The 19,143-nt window shown below is 39.8% G+C and overlaps 2 protein-coding genes across 2 annotated transcripts in view; one reads left to right on the top strand and one right to left on the bottom strand.

Annotated features, from left to right (window-relative positions):
* grb2b (growth factor receptor-bound protein 2b) overlaps positions 1 to 7,269 on the bottom strand; it is a 63,672-nt gene extending 56,403 nt beyond the window's left edge. The window contains exons 1-2 of the mRNA XM_041778258.1: positions 7,097 to 7,269; positions 3,282 to 3,540 (exon numbers count right to left, since the gene is read on the bottom strand). Coding sequence (XP_041634192.1) covers positions 3,282 to 3,359 — 78 coding nt within the window. The 5' untranslated portion in view covers positions 3,360 to 3,540; positions 7,097 to 7,269. The remainder of the gene's footprint in view (positions 1 to 3,281; positions 3,541 to 7,096) is intronic.
* A 3,503-nt stretch (positions 7,270 to 10,772) lies between these two features.
* Positions 10,773 to 15,252, top strand: mchr1b (melanin-concentrating hormone receptor 1b). The gene is made up of 2 exons (XM_041778494.1): positions 10,773 to 10,833; positions 14,219 to 15,252. Exons 1-2 carry the CDS (start codon positions 10,773 to 10,775, stop codon positions 15,250 to 15,252), a joined length of 1,095 nt encoding a protein of 364 aa, XP_041634428.1.
* The last annotated feature ends 3,891 nt before the right edge of the window (positions 15,253 to 19,143 follow it).

Here is a 19,143-nt window from a genome sequence, read left to right as displayed (position 1 = left end):
TAAGCAGAGTAAAATATGTAAGATTGTGTGCCGATGGTTGCAGTGAAAACGTTGTTTGAATTAAAAGGGAAAGAATGGCTTATGTTTGCATATCATTAGCATATCGATATCTGCAGACATAAACTGAAATTGTGGCAGATGTGAATGTTTCTGATGACATTCATAACTGATATATAAGCTGTTAATACCAGCCTATATCTACTGTAAATATCGATCATATATAGGCTGTTAATACCAGCGTATATCTGCTGTAAATATCGATCATATATAGGTTGTTATAACCAGCTTCTATCTGCTGTAAATATCGATCATATATAGGCTGTTAATACAGGCCTATACATGCTGTAAATATCGATCATATATAGGCTGTTAATACCAGGGTATATCTGCTGTAAATATCGATCATATATAGGCTGTTAAAACCAGCGTATATCTGCTGTAAATATCGATCATATATAGGCTGTTAATACCAGTGTATATTCTGCTGTAAATATCGATCATATATAGGCTGTTAAAACCAGCGTATATCTGCTGTAAATATTGATCATATATAGGCTGTTTATACCAGCGTATATCTGCTGTAAATATCGATCATATATAGGCTGTTAATATCGGTCTATATCTGCTGTAAATATCCATCATATATTGGCTGTTAAAACCAGCGTATATCTGCTGTAAATATCGATCATATATAGGCTGTTAATACCAGCTTCTATCTGCTGTAAATATCGATCATATATAGGCTGTTAATACTGGCGTATATCTGCTGTAAATATTGATCATATATAGGCTGTTAATACTGGCCTATATCTGCTGTAAATATCAATCATATATAGGTTGTTAATACAGGCTAAAATCTGCTGTAAATATCGATCATATTAAAAAAAAATGGAGTTTTGGCCTGGACCAACAGACCCTTGTAAGCTGAACAGTTTTTCTTTGTACATGCTCATACCTTATATAAAAGAGTGTTGCAAGGATGTAAGTTTTTGGTCGGAACTAGGGATTAATCGCTAAAATGGTTAAATTAGTTTATTAAATTAGCTGGATTGGGTTTACGAGTCAGCTAAATGAACTACCCACCATTTTTTGGTAAACACAGGCTTGAAATCCTGGTCTGTATTGCTCTTTTAAACAGTAAAGAACCTCCTGCAACTAGAGGCTGCTGTAGCTTCAGTTAATGGCCACTGCCTTCCTGTCTGGCACTTCATTGGATGTAAACATGAGAAGCTTAGCGGTGGCTTACCAGTTGGCGTGTAGTAGGAACAGTGCAGTATGACAGTTTTTTAAAGTAGTAAATGGAAATAAATTGATATGTAGGCTGTCGAGGGATGAACTCACATAAAACTTCCACCAGAAGTGAAAAGAGGCCACATATCAAATCATGATGTTAATCTGCAAAGAGGAATGAAGGCTGGCAGCGCTAGCCTGTAATGTTAGCCACGCTGTAGAGGGTTTATCAGAATAACATCACACCCGCTGACACTATGACCCTGTGAGGAATCTGACTGTTTTCTAAGGATTTCCTTCTCTTTAGACTAGTTGGTTAAACAGAATTTAAATGAGCGTTTAGCCTAATATGAAAACAGACGCTTAGAAACATCCTTAGTCTGAACTACATCCATTTATCAGTGTTGATATGTGTATCTGCTAGGTTGAATTTGCAAATATCAGCATATTGAATACTGACATAACACTGATGACATGCATCCCTAGTTTCTGTGCCAATGTGGCCTAAAAGACTTGGGAAGGAAACATTTTCTAAATGTATTTGTAAATAGCTCAGTGCTGGTCCAGCAATTTTCTTGTAGCATTTAGTTGTTCTGCTATCTATTAACTGGTTAGCTATATTCTGATAGAAGAAATCAATTATTAAAACTATAAAACTGAGATAAAGAGTCCATTCCACTTTCTTCGATTGAAGGCTTTGTTGTAAAACTCTTTATTTTCCAAAATTAAACCAAATGGAAAGAAATCTCTCTATTTTAAAGGCATTTTCTACATAAAAATGATCTGATTGGTGGATAACTTTCCTTTGCTTGACTTTTCAGTAAGGTGACTAATACTATTTCTCTGCACTGGATTTCCCCCTTGTTCTAATCTGCATGAAAAGTTCCAGTCATAGGTGTAACACCATCAATTTTAATGCTGAGCATGTTAATTAAGGAAGTAAAATATGGTTTTAGTTTAAATGATGCACGCATTCAGTAACACTACTATCTACCTGCATGTCTTGTAAACCAAATGTTGCCCATAGAAACAGTCTGCTGTTGTGATCATTAACAGGGTGACAGGTTACACTGAACATAGACAAAGCTGTGCACTCTTTTAGAATTGTATTTTCACAAAGAGCCTATTCACTCTGTTATCAGCCAGCAGCTCAAGAGCACAGTTTCTGAGAACCATCTTAACTTAAGGCATCTTTTTGTGCATAATAAGATCAGACCTGAAAGCCTTGGGAAAGAAAATGATGATCTCTAAGTCACATATGATCAGGGGATGTTAAAACCTCTTTAACTAGCAACAAACAGTTTGCAGAAAATGAAGATATGATGGTTTGTATCATTTGTCTGCACTGTTGCTTCTTTCTATCATGACTACAAACAGAGGGATTATGATGATTGCATTTAAATCCAAAGAGAATCGCTTCCCAGAAAAAAAAAAAAATTGCAGTATGTACTTCCTAATATCTTGGCCATCTCATCAAGGTCGTGACTGACACAAATGCTTTTCAGGCAAGCAGAAAGCACAAGGCTTTAAATAAGCCTCTCATGCCCGGGGATCTGGGTTTCACTGAGAGCACTTCGGAGAGTTCATAATGGAACAAAAAACCCACATCTTTAGCCTCTTCAATCATTGGGACCTTCTGCAGTCATTGTTGTACAACCAGCAGCAGCACACCCCTTAAACATTTTGTTTTTCTGCTGCTCCATGTAATTACCATGTGCACTCCAATATGATGCAGTCTTCTTTGGAGTATGAAGGCTACTAAGTCTGTTTAAAATGCTTAAAGCCAAACAGAAACATCTAGAAACATCTAAAGTAGATAAAAGGGGAGCATACTGATGTCAGAACAGGCTATAGGTATCACCCTAACTCTATTTGGGGTAGGAATTTAATCCTTCCTCAAAAACTCTCTCTTTCTCTCTCCTGTTGCTGCCACTCTGATTTAATACAGGATAGATTATGATTAACTACACAGGAAATAAACCCTGGCATTGCATAATTATGAGTAATGCTGACAAGCCTCGACCTTAAATGATCCAACAGTCGTCTCTTACCTTAAGGACTTCTCCACGCTTGAAACTAAGCTCATCATCAGCAGTGGCTTTGAAATCGTATTTGGCAATGGCCTCCATGTTTGTTGTTGTTAGAGTGCTGATAAACTGCTTGGTTGTAGTTGTGTCTAAGGGGCTGAATAAAAAATAAAAAGTCGTATCCAGGCTTCTGTGGCCAGATGCTCTTCTCCCGAGTCTCTCCTCCCGTCTGTGACCCGCTCCTTTAGGGCTTAGACCTCACATAAAGGTTACAGTGAGGTACCTGCAAACAGAAAAAAAACAGTGCTTGATCAGATTTAAATGTATTTTAAGCTACAACCGCACAGCCAGAAGAGCATGGGTAGTTACTCAGTCAGACATCCATGCTTTTCTCTTCAGAGACATTAAGATTCTACACAAAAAAATACATCACAGTAACATGGATACAACTAGGAATAATACATAATGGATCTGTCAGTAAGCCCTTTTTTCAAAATTAATCCCTGTATTCAAATGACAGTTTAATTAATAGTTTTGAGATCACACACTTTCATTTGTAAGATCATACAGAGTGAAAACTGCAATTAATGAAGTTTCAACCTCAATAGCAATTTTGGCGTTGCTTTGTTGTGTCATGTGTGCTAAATCTGAGCATTTGGTGTTCAATTTTGGCACCTATTAAACATCAACACTACCTTTCAATCATAGTAAACTTATTTTCATTCACTTACTGTTATCTTATCATTACTTTTACATATTTACATATCTGTTTTCCTGTATTGCATCCTTTAAAAGTGCTCAGAATGTGGATGCACATAAATCTAAAGATCCCACATTAATCATGTTTCATCATGTTCTCAATATCAATCAAAATACTCATGATTTTTATTTTTGCCATAATAGAGCGGCCTTATTACAGCTGTAATTAGTCATAACATCATATTAAATCCATGCATTCTCTGTCATGTGATCGCTTGTAATTGAAAAGTACCAAATACTTTAAAGGTTACATCCGTTTCATAAGAAAGCAGTGTAGGAAAGGAATAACTGCATCACAAATTACATGCGAACTTAAAAGCTACATCTGCTTCAAACGAAAGTTGTGTAGGAAAGGAATAACTGCATCAGAAGTTGCATGCATCTCCTGCACACTGCCCAACTTGCACAGAAATTGCACGCCTTCCAAACTGCAACAGTGTGCAGGAGTTTGCCTGCAACTGTTAATAATCACAGACAAGAAGAGACAAACTGATATAATAACTAGGACCAAAGAGAAAACCTTGTTGAATGAGAATATAGAACAATGGGAGAAATGGGAAGAGCCAGGGTTAATTAGAGTACACGGGCTTTCAGCAGCGCCTTAAAAATGTAGACGGACTAGACAGATATTTTGGAGGGGGAGATTGTTCCATACCTTGGGAGCAATCACCACAAAAGCTCAATCCCCTCAGTTTTTGCATTTTTAACTCTAAAAGCAGCTGGTTAGTTGACCTCAGTGGTTGGGCAGGAGTGTGATAATGCAAGAGGTCTGCAAGATATAATAGTGTTGATCCATTTAAAACTTCAAAAACAATCATTAAAATCTTAAAATCAATCCTAAATTTAACAGGAAGCTAATGAAGAGACACTAGGATAGGAGTTGGGTTGAAATGCTTTCTTTTTCACGCTGCAGCATTTTGCACAAGCTGTAGACAGCACAGAGAGGATAATTTCATGCCAGCACACAAAGAATTACAATAGCCTAGCCTGGAGGTTGCACAGGCATGGATTCACTTTTGCCAACAGTCTGAGCTAGAAAAAAAGACTGTTTTAATCATGGAGGTGATCAAAAATAAGAAAAATTTTAAACAGATGTGCAGTTCTGGGCTGTTAACGGGCCAGGGGTAGCTGCAACATCAGTTAGGTTTGGCCGTCCAAATATAATAAACTGCACATAGAACTGTTTTTTAGATTAAAAAAAATTCTAGACCATCCACATTTTAATGTCTTTGAGACAATACAGTGATGATCACAATTAATCTTAAAATTGCAATATAGCCTCCGGCAATTTTTATTTTCAAATCACAGAAAATGCAATATTTCTGTAACTTTAATGTTGGTAGAACTGTGGTTTTCAACCTTTTTTGCCCAAGGAACACCTGAGATCAAGCCAAAATCGCAAGGCACACCATATCTCTTTGTTATAGTAACTCAAGTTGTTGTAGTAATACCGTATGGCTGTACAAATTTCCTCGGCACGCCAAGACTTGCCCCAAGGCACATCAATTTGCCTCACCACACAATTTGAGAACCACTGGTGTAAGAAACACTACTTTAAAACCCTTTCCCATTGCAGCAGAGATATTCTGTTCTACAAAGCATGCAAAAATTCCAGCGTCAGTTTTGATGGAAAACAGGAAACCCTTATCTCCTTGAGTTTATTTATATTTATCAAAATGAGAATGATATTAAAGATCATTCCTTTCAGTGATAAGGAACTCAAAAAATAATCACATATCAAATCTGAATCTCAAAATTGGCAAAAAAACTTTGCAATTACATTACATTTTTACAACATATACATTTGAATATCATCTGCATAGCAATGAAATATGATTTTGTTTTTGAAGGAGTGAACCCAAAGGCAACAGTTACAATATAAAAGAGGACAGGTCCCGAAGTGGAGCCTAGATCATCTCTAAGTATAAAACTCCGGTATTGTGACAACTCTTTTAGTCAGTCTATAAAAGGACACCCATTTAAACAGGGGTTAATGCCTGCTACACTAGCCAAGATTTATAAAAGGACAAAGACAAAAGATGCAAAGTTCACTACAATCAAAAGCAATTGTTCTGGACGCGTTTGACAGCCAGCCACCAGGCCCAAACACAGATAAGTCAGAGCCTTATTAAGCAGAGCTGACAGAGATACCCAGACTAAAACGACAGTTGCTGAGTTAAATGGATAAAGCTACGTTATCTCATTAGGTTGTTTGCTGATATATGCCACCGTGTAGATCTGAGGGGTTCACACTAAGAGCTCTAAAGTCATTAAATCTGACAGTAGGATTGACATACAACAGCAACAATAGTTGCTAGTCTGTTTTATTTACATAACTGAGGCTAGATCAGATGATGCAGGGAAAATTTTCTAGAAAAGTCGTTTGGCATTAACGAAGGGGTAAGTGCCAAACTGACCGCAGTCATTGTTTACAGTCATATAACTGTCAACAAGTCAATCCATGGCCGCTGTAACGTTACTTCACACAATAAAGCACATCATCGATGAAAAAAGCAACGTTTGTGCGGTGTTAGTAATGAAAAGGGAAGCTGGATTTTATAGGGGTAGCTGCAACAAATGTTCTCTACGTGTCTTCTTTCAATGTTTAACAGCCACATGTCGACTAGAAGAGAAACTAATTTGTAATTCTGACAGCCAAACCACATTTCCAACGATTTCCGCGAGTTTCAGAGCATCGAATCCGTTCCAGCTAACAGCCTTCGCCCAGCATTCTAAAGCGCTCGAGCTAGCATACCCGGCTAACGGTCGGACAACAATAACTGCGCTGCTGTGGGATTTTCAAACTTAACACCGTTAATTTACCACAAAGGCCAACTCCACAACAGCACTCCTCATAGAAAGTCCCTATTTCTTAATAAAGACCACAATTATCAGCGTCCGGGGCCTGTGAGCTAGCTTCACGTTGGCAAAAATGAAAAGGAAGAAAACACCTTTTTTTCGTAGCGCAAGCTGTTGTTGCTAGCTCAGTGGCACAGTTAGCACAGCTAAAACTTGACTAGCCTGCGACGCGAATAGAAAACACTACTTTCACATACAGAGAAGGGGTGAAAAAAACTCACCACTCGAGATATTCCGTGTCGAAGCTGCCGCAATAAGAAACAAAAACCCTGTCGCGTATTTATCCACTCCCTGTTTCCTCTGAAGAGGCAGCAAACTGTGTGATGTCGCTTACACCCCGTCCTACAAGCCCAAATGTAGCTGCTAGCATAAGGTTTACGACGCTGGTTTCCGTTTCCTCGCTCAGAGCTGGGAGGGTCTGCCTGCTGATGTGAGTGGAGCTCCTCCCTGGCAGTCTGCTCCTCTGCTCCGCCAAGCCCTTCACACAACTGCTTTTGTAGCAACGACTGGTTTTAATTATCTCTTATTATTATTTTAGGTCGCCAAAGCTATTAAGCTGGTGTTTGGGTTTAATGAGTGACCGTGTCAAGTGGTGGCTTTCTGCCGAATGCGTCTGTGGTTGTCAGGTTGTCGTAGTTTCAGCATCTGCTGAAAATTGCAGTAACGATTGATTTCTATCATTTTATGATAATGTTAAAAAAAACTTGTCTTTAATGAAAATAAGGTATTCATGAAGACACTTTTCAAAATCAGCTAACGCTGAGAGTCACCAGTTAACACGGTAACGTGTAAACCAAAACACCAGCCCTTAATTCTCTTAGGTTGGGGTTGTCCAAACTGTGTTACGGGGCCAATTTAGCCCGTGGTCTTTTTTTCGTTTTGCTTTAAAAAAAAAATATATTGTTTGCCCCACATCTGAACACAAATCAGCCTGTTTAGCTTCAGGACTTGGTAGCACCACTATGTTAATTCTGTAAACAAACATTTTGACAGGAATTCATCAACATGTTTTTTCATGACTAAATTGAGACAATAGGGCAAATCAGGGGCGTCAAAACTGTTGCCAGAGGTCAAATGCAGCATGTGGTCCATTTTAGTCTTAAAAATAAAATACGTTTGACTGCTTTGTACTTCAAGCTTCAGCACTGATGATGCTATGTTTATTCTATAAACAACATTTGACATGTTTTTTTCAGGACTAAATTGAGACAACAGGATAAAAAATAATTATAGCCACAGGCAAAACAATGATTCCTGGATTCATAACACCATAATGAATGCAAACAGAAGGACTACGGCAGCCAATGGCAGCACGGGTGGGGCACATTTGCTCTTCTATTTGCTCTGTCTCAAGGACTGATGTCCAAAACGTATCATTTCAATCATCTACAAACACCAACACTCCTTTCAAGTTTATTCAGTTTGCTTTTGTTCTGTGACTGAATGTGGAGATAAGCCGTCTACATGTCCCCTCTCTGCTGCACTGATCAGCACATTCACTGACAAAGCACATTTTAAACTCCATCAGTTTTAATATACTAAAGGTCAGCTATATTAAAGTGGCTTAGTTGGCCTAATGTTTTCTGAATGCGGCCCTCAGGGAAAAAGTTTGGACACCAGTGCCTTAGGCCACCCATACACTACTCATACTTACATGGATGATACTATAACACATTTCATGACTTATCATTATAACCAGGTTTCTGTATGTATACTATTTTGTGCATTCAAATTTGGGTTTAAATATTCAGTCTGTTTGTTTTCATATTTATCCTAATCTTCACTCACCTAATCAAGTGTTTATATGCATTACTAACATCTTTTATCATTATTCTTTCTTATTCTTTTCAGGACTGTCAGATAAGAGGGATGAATTACACCTTATCTACTTAATTATTGCTGCCAAGCTTTTATTAAAAGCCTCTTTTTAAGATGGTCCTAGTCAGAACAGGCAGCTGCAGTCACTAAAACAGTGTTACTCAACCCTGCTCAACCAAAGAGACAAATTGTTGAAAAATACCTTTGCAAGAGCCACAATCTAAGTGGTGAAAAGTGGCAAAAACAGCTTGAAGTAGCAATGAAAATAAGTCAAAAGTGGCAAAAATGGTCAAAAATGCAGCAAATATGAGTGAAAAGGGGTGAAAATCGGGAGAAAAAGTGAAAAATTGTCAAAAATTTATTTATTTATAAAGTTTATTTGATAGGGACAGTGCAAATTACATAGTAAAACTTCAGCCTGTTACAAACAAGCTAAAAGTAACTGATGTTTCACATATAGAGATTATATCTATTGCTAGTTTCCATCTCCTATTTGTAGATATGGGTGAAAAGGGGAGAAAAAGTGAAAAAATGGTCAAAAAGCAGCAAATATGGGTGAAAAGGGGTGAAAATGGGGAGAAAAAGTGCAAAAATGGTCAGAAAGCAGCAAAAATGGGTGAGAAGTGACGAAAAAATGAGTTACGGGTGGCAAAAAATGGTCCAAAAGTGGAAAAAAATGAGTGAAAAGTGGCTGAAATAGGCTAAAGGCAGTCAACAGGGGCAAAATAGGGCAAGAAAATAGGAAACAAGTGGTACGTAATGGCAAAAGGTACCTTAAACAGCCAAAATGTAGCAAAAAATGGTGAAAAGGGCAAAAATAAGTGTCAAAAAGAAGAGGTAAAAATTTTGAGGAAAAGGAATCAAGTGGTATTCAATGCAAAATGTACCTTATTTGCATGAAAAGTGGCAAAAAATGATTAAAAAAAGGACAAAAATGGGATAAAAGTGGCAAAAGTGGGGAAATAGTGTCAAAAAGAAGTTGCGAAAATGGGTAAAATATAGGAAAACAGGAGTATTTAATGGCAAAAGTTAGCTTAAATTGGCAAAAAAGTGGCAAAAACATGGTTAAAAAGTGCAAAAATTTGATAAAAGTGGAAAAAATGGGGAAAAGGTGGCAAAATAAGTTGCAAAATGGCAAAATATACACAAATACAATACCAAAAGCATGATTGTAATTGGTCTAAAAGACATGAATTTACACATAAAACCAGCTAATATGTAATGAAAAATTAATCATAATTATACATATATCAGGTAAAAATTCTGCAACCATATACATCTGACTCCAAGTGACCAAAAAACCCTATATTCATTAAAAATTTAAGAAAAGTATATGGCTATATCTTACAAACAAGACAGACAAAAGCGTGCAGAATGTAAAACGACTCAAATTAACCAAGTTATATTCCACAGACTAGTCCCCGTGTTGTTAGGTATCCTGAGGTATATTTGCTGTTACCTTTGACCCACTAGAGTTCCCATTATAGGCCAAATATTTGGTCAAATTGTCTTTGTTTTCATTTTTCACAACATCTGCTTTCAATTCTGAAGGGAGAGGTGTTAAAATGTTGACCATGCTGCCACCTAGCGGAAGAAGCTGACGCTTGGGAAAACGGCGTCATTGATGAACACTGATGAACACAGCTGCAGGCTACAACAGAGAGCAGATGATTGTCAGGAGGGGTGGGAGCCTCAATACTTACCTTATATGGCTGAACAGGAAGGTGTAATAGATTTTAAGAATGAAGAAAATATTATTTGTGCTTTTTAGGCTGGGTTAGCATCTTTAATCGAGTTCAGACACTGATTCCCCAATGAAGGAATGACGAGTTACGTCAACTCACGAGGGCTCGTGCCGGTTTATTGAAAAGTAGTCGCGCGCGCTTGAAAGTAGTCCTCTGGATATCAAAAACACGCGCGAGATGTTGCATTGCCACCGGAAGATTTATGGACTAAGACTTTAAACGCTTTTTCTGAGCTTTTTTTTTCAAACTACACTTCTTCTGGGCTTTATATAGATCTAAAAGTGACACTTTTATTATTATTATTATTATTATTAAAGTTCTGAGGAGGGTCAACATGGACTACATTTCAAATTCATCTTTTTCCTTCTTCACTTCACCTGAGAGTCTAAAAGAAGGTATGTTGTTTCCTCTTTGTCTTTTAAAGTTTAAATACTTTTATTTCATACCCATTCATTCACTAAATGAACAGATAGAGGAGCTACAGTTGCAGTCAAGGCACCACTTAACAATGAAACTGAAAAATGAGTTCTTTTGTGAGAAATAGGTGTACAATTCTGCACATTTTCCAGTTGTTGGAGTCTGATTATTCATGATAAATGATTATTTCTGGTTGAAGAGGTAGCCTGTGAATTTTAGCCTGGGAATCCAACAGATTCACACTGTGAAGGAGGATATAGCTGGCTTTATTTCAGTTGATTTAAGCTATTTAGATGGTGTGATACTGTGCTTGTTTTGCTTCCATGATATATTTGAAGATAAATCTTAAAATTGCTATAGATGTGGTTATTTTTGCATGCGTTGGATTGACGTACATATTACTGTAGACGATCTGCCTGATATATTTACAATTCTGATTGATTTTGACATGGAACATAGATAGATGCACATAAAAATCAGCCATTAAAATACCAAAATACATTTTTTAAACAGACTTACACTTAGAAATCTCAAATTAAACATATCACTGAGAAGTGATGAAAATCCAGTGTGCAGGAGAAAAAGTTCACTGCAGAACTGCTGACATTTTGACCACTATTTGCTGTCATTTCAGTCCACTTTTTATGCCACAGTTCCTGTCAAAAGCAGCTGAGAGTGTTTAACAGCTCAGCTCTGGGACCTGTCATACCGATAGCCGCTGTCTCATTCATTCATCTCTCTGCTCAGCTGAATTTTCATGTTTCGTCTTTGTGCATTCAACAGAGTGATGAGAGTTAAAACAGATCATTGCATTTAAAGCATTCCAGGACACATCATACTGAGGAAATAGACATTAAAATATGCATTGTATTAAAATATAAGATGAGAAGAAACATTGAAAATAAAAAAGTACGTGTACAATGGCTGTTGTCCTTGAAGCAGCCTTGGTTAGTCCCCGCCTTTATCTGTAGTCCTGTCTCTCTAATAAAGGCACACAATCCCCCCAGAAAATCTCTGCTTTTCTCCGCCCTCATTGTTATGAAGCTCTGCAGTCCCTGACAACAGTCTTACTTTCCCTGCAGACTCAAAGTCACCTGCTGGTCTTGCCTAAGTGGAGTGACTATCAATCCAACCTAGACCGACTTCCTGTGGTCAGATGGAGCCTGCTTTGGGAGGTCTCCTCCTATTGTTACAAACTCTCTACATCTTGAGCTGTAGCTGTAGTTTGCAGAGTATTTTTTACATGCCAGATAGACTGTTTTATACATCCAGTGCATGGGTGTATTCCACATTCATCTTGGAAAACTCCCATACAAAGTAAAGACCTGTACATTTCTTCCAGACTGGAGCTTTAGATGGATCTTCCTGACGACAGACTGGTAAATTCATCTGCTTTGCAAGATTATGCTTTTGATCAGCATGCCAAATTTCTAACCCATTCTCGTTTCTTTCATTTATAAAAACATAGCCAAACTGAAGCTTTTTGTGTCTCAAGCTAAGCTAGAAAGGCTCCTTCATGCTTTTGCTTTTGTTTGTATCTTCCTGGCTTCACTACTGTAATTCCTTTTTTACCTGCCTGAATAAATCCTCCCTCATTTGTTTACAAATCGTCCAAATTCTGCTGCAAAACTGCTGACAAGGTTCAGCAAGACAACACACTTTTCTCCCATTTTGTATGCCTCAGGCTGGCACCCAATCGACTTCTGAATTGACTGCAAGATTCCTGTTTTGTACATAAAACCCTGCATTTGCAGGCACCTGAATATCTCTGACCTGCTCCATGCCACTGTCCCCGACGGGCCCTTCAGGTCTGCTGACCAGGACCAATCCAATTCAAATTTATTCAAAAAGCACATTTAAAAACAAGAACATGCTGACCAAAGTGCTGCACAGTAAAATGAAAAAAAAACAAAAAAACCCCAATAAAACACAAACAATAAAACACAGATGCAGGACCAAAGTTAAAACTGGAGGACATAAATGGATCAATAAAAACAGAAAAGATTAAAAAATTCTTAAGCAGAGCCGAAAGCCAGGGAGGTAAAATTACTTTTTCAAGTTTGATTTAAAGACAGGCAGCGAGGGGGACAGACGAACATGACAAGGGAGGGCACTCCAGAGCTTTGGTAACCAATCAGCATCTAGGGCACAGGTGTCAAACTCAAGGCCCAGGGGCCAAATCCGGCCCGTGGAAAAGTGAAATCCGGCCCGCAAGATGATCTGATATTTCTGTTCTAACTGGCCCATCAGTCTGGGGTCTGCAGATTTCCTCAAGTATAAACTTATGTGAACTTATACTTGATGATTTAAGATATCCTTGTAAAGTCACAAAATCTGAAAAAGTAAGGAGTAATGAAATTTCAACTTAGCATCTCACAGTTAGGACTCAAACTTAGGATTTTGACTTTTAATTTCAAACTTTAAGATTCATAGTTCTAATTTTTAAGTGATATTTTAAACTTCTTAAAAAATAATTTTGTATTTAACTTCATATTTTCAACTCCAAACTTTGACTTCATAATCATGTAGTTGACCTTTTGCACTCATAATTAAAAATTTTGAATCATATTTTGACTTTTAATTTCATGATTACAAATTTTGTTTCATATTTTGACCTTTTAAACTCATGATTTTGCCTCTTTTTCTATTTGCCATTTTAAAAAACATAATTTTTTAATTTCAATTTTATGCTTTGACCTTTTGGAACTAATACATTTACTTTTCTCAGATTGTGAGCCTTTAAACTTATCTTTTTAACTTTTTAAATGTCAAAATCATTCATTTATTTTTTATATTTTATTACTGGTGAAACGAGGTTGACAGTTTATGGTTAAAAAGGGGACACTGTTAGGCTCTCAGGTTAGTCCTGAATCCAGAATCCGGCCCCTGCTGTGATTGAGTTTGACACCCCTGGTCTAGGAGCGGTACTTTCAGGCACGGCGGAGTCATGACATAAGCAAGCAGCAACAAGAGGCTGGTGCAATTATGCGTGAAACGCGAAACCCTTTAGCAATCATGTCACTGTCTGACAAGATAATAAATGCGTCTGGGAAGGGACGCTAAAGATGACTTATCAGAGCCCTTTTCCACTGTCTGCTACAGTCCCATGAGGTCTAAATGAAATGTCTGCTGTGCTTTGGTCAAATATAATATGGATCAAACACCATAGGAGGTTTTATGTCTCTGTATGAACCAACAGCCTTGCTCAGAATGCTTGGTTTTGATGAATACAAATCAGCTCCTTCTAGCCCCACCCCTCTCTCGCCATATAAATTGAAACAGAAAACATAGATAAGACAGGCAGGATCACAAGCAGCAGGATTCTCTGTGTGCTAACAAATCATGTGTTTTTGTGTATTTCAGAACGTGAGCAACAATACAACAATGTGCTCATGCCCAGCATCTTCGGCGTCATCTGTTTCTTTGGGATCTTTGGAAACTCTATCGTCATCTACACCATTGTAAAGAAAACCAAGTTGTGCTCTCAGCAAACAGTACCAGACATTTTCATCTTCAGCTTATCTATTGCAGACCTCCTCTTCCTCCTCGGCATGCCCTTCCTCATCCACCAGCTTGTAGGAAACGGCTCCTGGTGCTTCGGGGCCACCATGTGCACCGTCATCACAGCGTTGGACTCCAACAGCCAGATCGTCAGCACCTACATCCTCACCGTGATGACTCTAGATCGCTATCTGGCGACCGTGCATCCCATCCGGTTCAAGCACGTGCGGACGCCGTGCGTGGCCGGGGCGGCTGTGGCTCTGGTGTGGATCTTCTCTCTGGTGTCCATCACTCCAGTCTGGATGTATACGGGACTCATGCCCCTCAAAGATGGCTCGGTCGGCTGTGCTCTCCTCCTGCCGAATCCGGCCACCAATACATACTGGTTCACTCTGTACCAGTTCTTCCTGGCCTTCGCTCTCCCTTGGGTGGTCATCTGTGGGGTCTTTTTTAAGATTCTGCAGAACATGTCGGCTACAGTCGCCCCTCTGCCTCCACGCAGCCTAAGGGTAAGGACAAGGAAGGTGACCCGCATGGCAGTGGCGATATGCCTGGCTTTTTTCACCTGCTGGGCCCCCTATTATATCCTACAGCTGGCCCACCTTGGAGTACAGAGACCCACGTTTGCCTTCATGTACGCCTACAACATTGCAATCAGCCTTGGCTATGCGAACAGCTGCATCAACCCGTTTATTTACATCATGTTGAGTGAAACATTCAAAAGAAAGTTCATCATTGCAATCAAGCCGTCTCACAGAGTTTTCAGAGTCGCCCCCGCTCTAGCCGATGGCAGCATGAGTCTGAGGGTGGCTCCAGACAATGCCCACCAGTCTCACCTGCAGTCACCCAGACAACTTCTTCAAAACATGCTTCCTGTCACTGTAGCTGTGCACTGAGACAAACAAACAAACACCCATCCAAGGCTGATGACAGTCATCCCCTTGCTGCTCTCATTCCTGCAGGAAAAAACATCATGAGCATCCCTGCAGCGTTGTACCCAATTAAAATGTGACTCTACAACACTGTTGAGAAAATTTTGGCACCACTGGTAATGTAATCAGTGACCTTTGGGTGTGAGCCATTTGCACATTAGTGGCTCTAAATGAGAAAAGTGGAAGAACAGTCAACAAAATACATCTTGCAAATGACATTTCACACTAAGCGAGAGATGGAACATCTGACTGAGTCAGAAAAAATAGACACACTTGTTCACAAGAGAACATAATGAGTGACTAAGAGCTCACAGATGAGAAATATTTGTTCTCTCTAAATGAAGTAGAGTAGATGTTTTGGCTGACGTAATTAAGAGCCTCAAACACATGTTGGAGGCTACTGTGTAAAAACAACAGGAGTTTCATGGTTCTGCACTTCAAGATAAGCAGTTCGATGACCTAAAAACATTCCTCAAAATCTTTTTAACATTATTTTACACTATTGGCTTTAATGCCAAGGTCAGACTACATGTTATCGTAAGCTTATTTAAGTCAAATCCAGGAGTCATGGGGTTTCAGGTCCAAAAATCCATCATTTTATCCTTTGTTGTCTCACAGTAAATGACAATCAATCCTGGTTCAAGTAGAGATAGCCCGCTGGCAGACAATAGCGCTTGCTCAAATCGTCTCTCCCTCTCTCAAAATCTGCCACTTATGTCCATGCTCAACTTCCCCTGTGCGCTCACTAAAGTTGTTCACAGTGTGACAAATGTGCCACAAAGTCAACTAATCAGTACTCGAGGGGTGTTAAGCTCTGATTGGCTGCTTCGGCTCCAATTAGGGTTGCAGCATCTTGGAGGTATGTCCTTGTTGCTTACTACTGCATGTCTTCTGAGCTTCAAAATGTTGAACTCCCCCCCTTTCGATTGTCTAATTGGTTAACTTTGTGGCACATTTGTAACACTGTGCACAACTTTGGTGAGCACTCAGGGGAAGTTGAGTTAGACATAATGGGCAGATTTTGAGACAGGGAGAGGCTTTTTTGAGCAAGCACGCTAGGCCTGTATGCCTTTTCCTCTACACTTGCCTGTTGTTTGACTTCAGACAGGGGAGCCTGGATCATGAAAGCTTTCTTGAATTGCTTTGTCTGGACCCTCCCCTGGGACCAGTTTGCCCTGGGAAACCCTACCCAACGTTGCTCCTAGGTTCACTGGGACAAACAAACCCATCCACCATGATAAGTGGGCGATTCTTGAAGGGGCAAGGTTGCCCCTGTCTCCGATTCTGTCTGTGATTTTCATGGACAGGATCTCAAGGTCCAGCCAGGGGAGGATGGTTCTCAGAATTTAGTCTCTGCTGTTTGCAGATGATGTGCTTCTGTTGGCTTCTTCAGCCAGGGACCTCCAGAAGGCACTGGAACGGTCTGCAGCAAAGTGTGAAGTCTGAGGCCACAGCCCTCTGACAGAAGATGGTGATTTGCTTCCTCTGGGTGGGAGTGAGCCTTTGCCCCAAGTGAAGGAGTTCAAGTATCACAGGGTCTTGGTCAGGAGTGAAGGCAGAATGGTAAGTAGGCAGATTGGTGCAGATTCCGCTTATCCTGTTTGGGGATGTGGGGCGGCTGGAGCCTATCCCAGCTGTCATTGGGCGAGAGGCGGGGTACACCCTGGACTGGTCGCCAGTCAATCGCAGGGCTGACATTTAGAGACAGACAAGCAGGCACGCTCACATTCACACTTCCCACGGCCTATTTAGAGTCCCCAATTAACCTAATTAGCATGTTTTGGTGGTGAGAGGAAGCACCCGGAGAGAACCCACACATGCACGGGGAGAACATGCAAACTCCGCACACAAAGGCCCTGACCGGGAAGCGAACCCAGGACCTGCACCGCTGTGCAGCCCATTGGTGCAGAAAGGAGCCAGTTGAGGTGGTGTGAGCATCTCCTGGTGGCCTCCCTGTGGAGGTCTTCCGGGCAAGTCAAACTGGGAAGAGACACGGGGCAGACCCAGATCTCTCTAGAGGGATTATAATCCCATCTGGCCTGGGAATGCCTCGAAATCCCTTGGGAGGAACTGGAAAACTGTGGGGAACTGGGGAAATATTTATCGGCCTTCGTAATCACAAATTGGGATTTTTTTTTTTAACAAATTGTCCATTCTGGGTTATTGTTTTTTCATCATCAGGGGTGTGGCTGGCGTAACAGCAGCTGTAATGTTGAAGGACAGCTGTATGTCAGGACACTGTCTGTTTCTCAGTTTATCTGAAGTTAGTTTGAGACAGTGCTTTCAATATTACAGCTGCCATGGATTGGACTCAACAGCCCCTTTCAATAAACAAATGGCTGCTGCCACTCAGGATTCTCCCAGCATTTTCTTCAGTCAATGCACACAACGTCCCAGCAGACAGCATCCCTGATTTGTCTTTTACCTCCTGTGACTTGTTCCATCCTGTCAGTGATGATAACAAATGAGCACAAAGGGGGCTCTGCATGGGTAGAATTTAGAAACATAAACAAAATGGCAAAGTAAAAGAAAAGTTGAAGAAGATTGATGAAGTTGGTGTTGTGAGATGGAACCATGAGACAGAGGGAAAGTTTGTTGATGTCTTACAACAATGTCCTTGCCTTTAAGATAAAATGTGGAGAGAGAATACAACAGAAGACTAAAAAAGAAGATAAATTCAGGAATGATATGATACAACACAATATGATATAGTACAATACGATACGATAGGATACAGTATGATACATTATGATACGATATGTGCTGATACATCACAGTAGGATATAGTATGTTATGATACAATAGAGGAAGATATGACAGTAAAACACAACACAGTACTAAAGGAATGAAGATACATTACAATAAGACACAACATGATTTATGATACCATATGTTACGATACATAACAGTAGGATACAGAATGAAATGCTGTGATAAAGCATATTGTAATAGGATACAACAGTGGTTCCCAACCTTTTTATCCATTGAGCCCCCCCTTCACATGTCTCAGAGGAGCTGGGGCCCGCCGCGACCCACATGAAAAAGGAAGTGACTTATTGCTGGTAAAATTACACATCATTTGGAATTGTTTTAATCATTTAAAGCCAAAAACGGGGTGCAGGTGGCAGAATGGATAAGGCGCGTGTCCCATGCACGCGGGCGGCCTGGGCTCGAATCCGGCCCGGGGCCCTCCACCACATGCCTCTCCCCGCTCTCCTCCCCGCCTCCGACCCTATCCACCATCCTCTCCTCTATCAAATAAAGGCACAAAATGCCCAAAAATAAACCTTAAAAAAAAACAGCCAAAAACACAAGTGATATAACCAAAAGACTTTTGGATGAACCATTCATGTTTTTATCATGATTTTAGATCAACTGCATGGCCATAATTTTTAACAACCTCAGAGCAAACAGATATGATATGACACAGTACGATCCAATGCCATATGACAACATATGATGCATTACTGTGCCATCCGATGCGATAAGGTATGATCTGATGCAATACGGTCCGATATGATGCAATGCGATACAGTTCGATCCGATGCAATAAGGTATGATCTGATATGATAATGTACGGTCCGATGCGATACGGTACGATCCGATGCGAATCATTATGGTACACTTTATTTTTCCAATTGGGAAATCTGTCTTGGGCTCCAAGTGCTGCGCACATTTAACTGCAACACAATAACAGATACGTTTTTAAATTAGAATAGCAGCAACCGAGGGTCGAACATTCACTGAAACCCTGTATGTAACTGTCATTCAAGGCCACCCACATTTGCTGAGGCCGACACAGTGCATGAATTAAGAAGCCGTCAGAACCAATATGGTTTAACAGTAAAGTCAGTG

The sequence above is a fragment of the Cheilinus undulatus genome, linkage group 21 (genome assembly GCF_018320785.1).
Source record: "Cheilinus undulatus linkage group 21, ASM1832078v1, whole genome shotgun sequence".
Classification (NCBI taxonomy): domain Eukaryota; kingdom Metazoa; phylum Chordata; class Actinopteri; order Labriformes; family Labridae; genus Cheilinus; species Cheilinus undulatus.
Note: the sequence above shows the minus strand (reverse complement) of the source record. Positions and strands in the feature narration are given on the sequence as shown.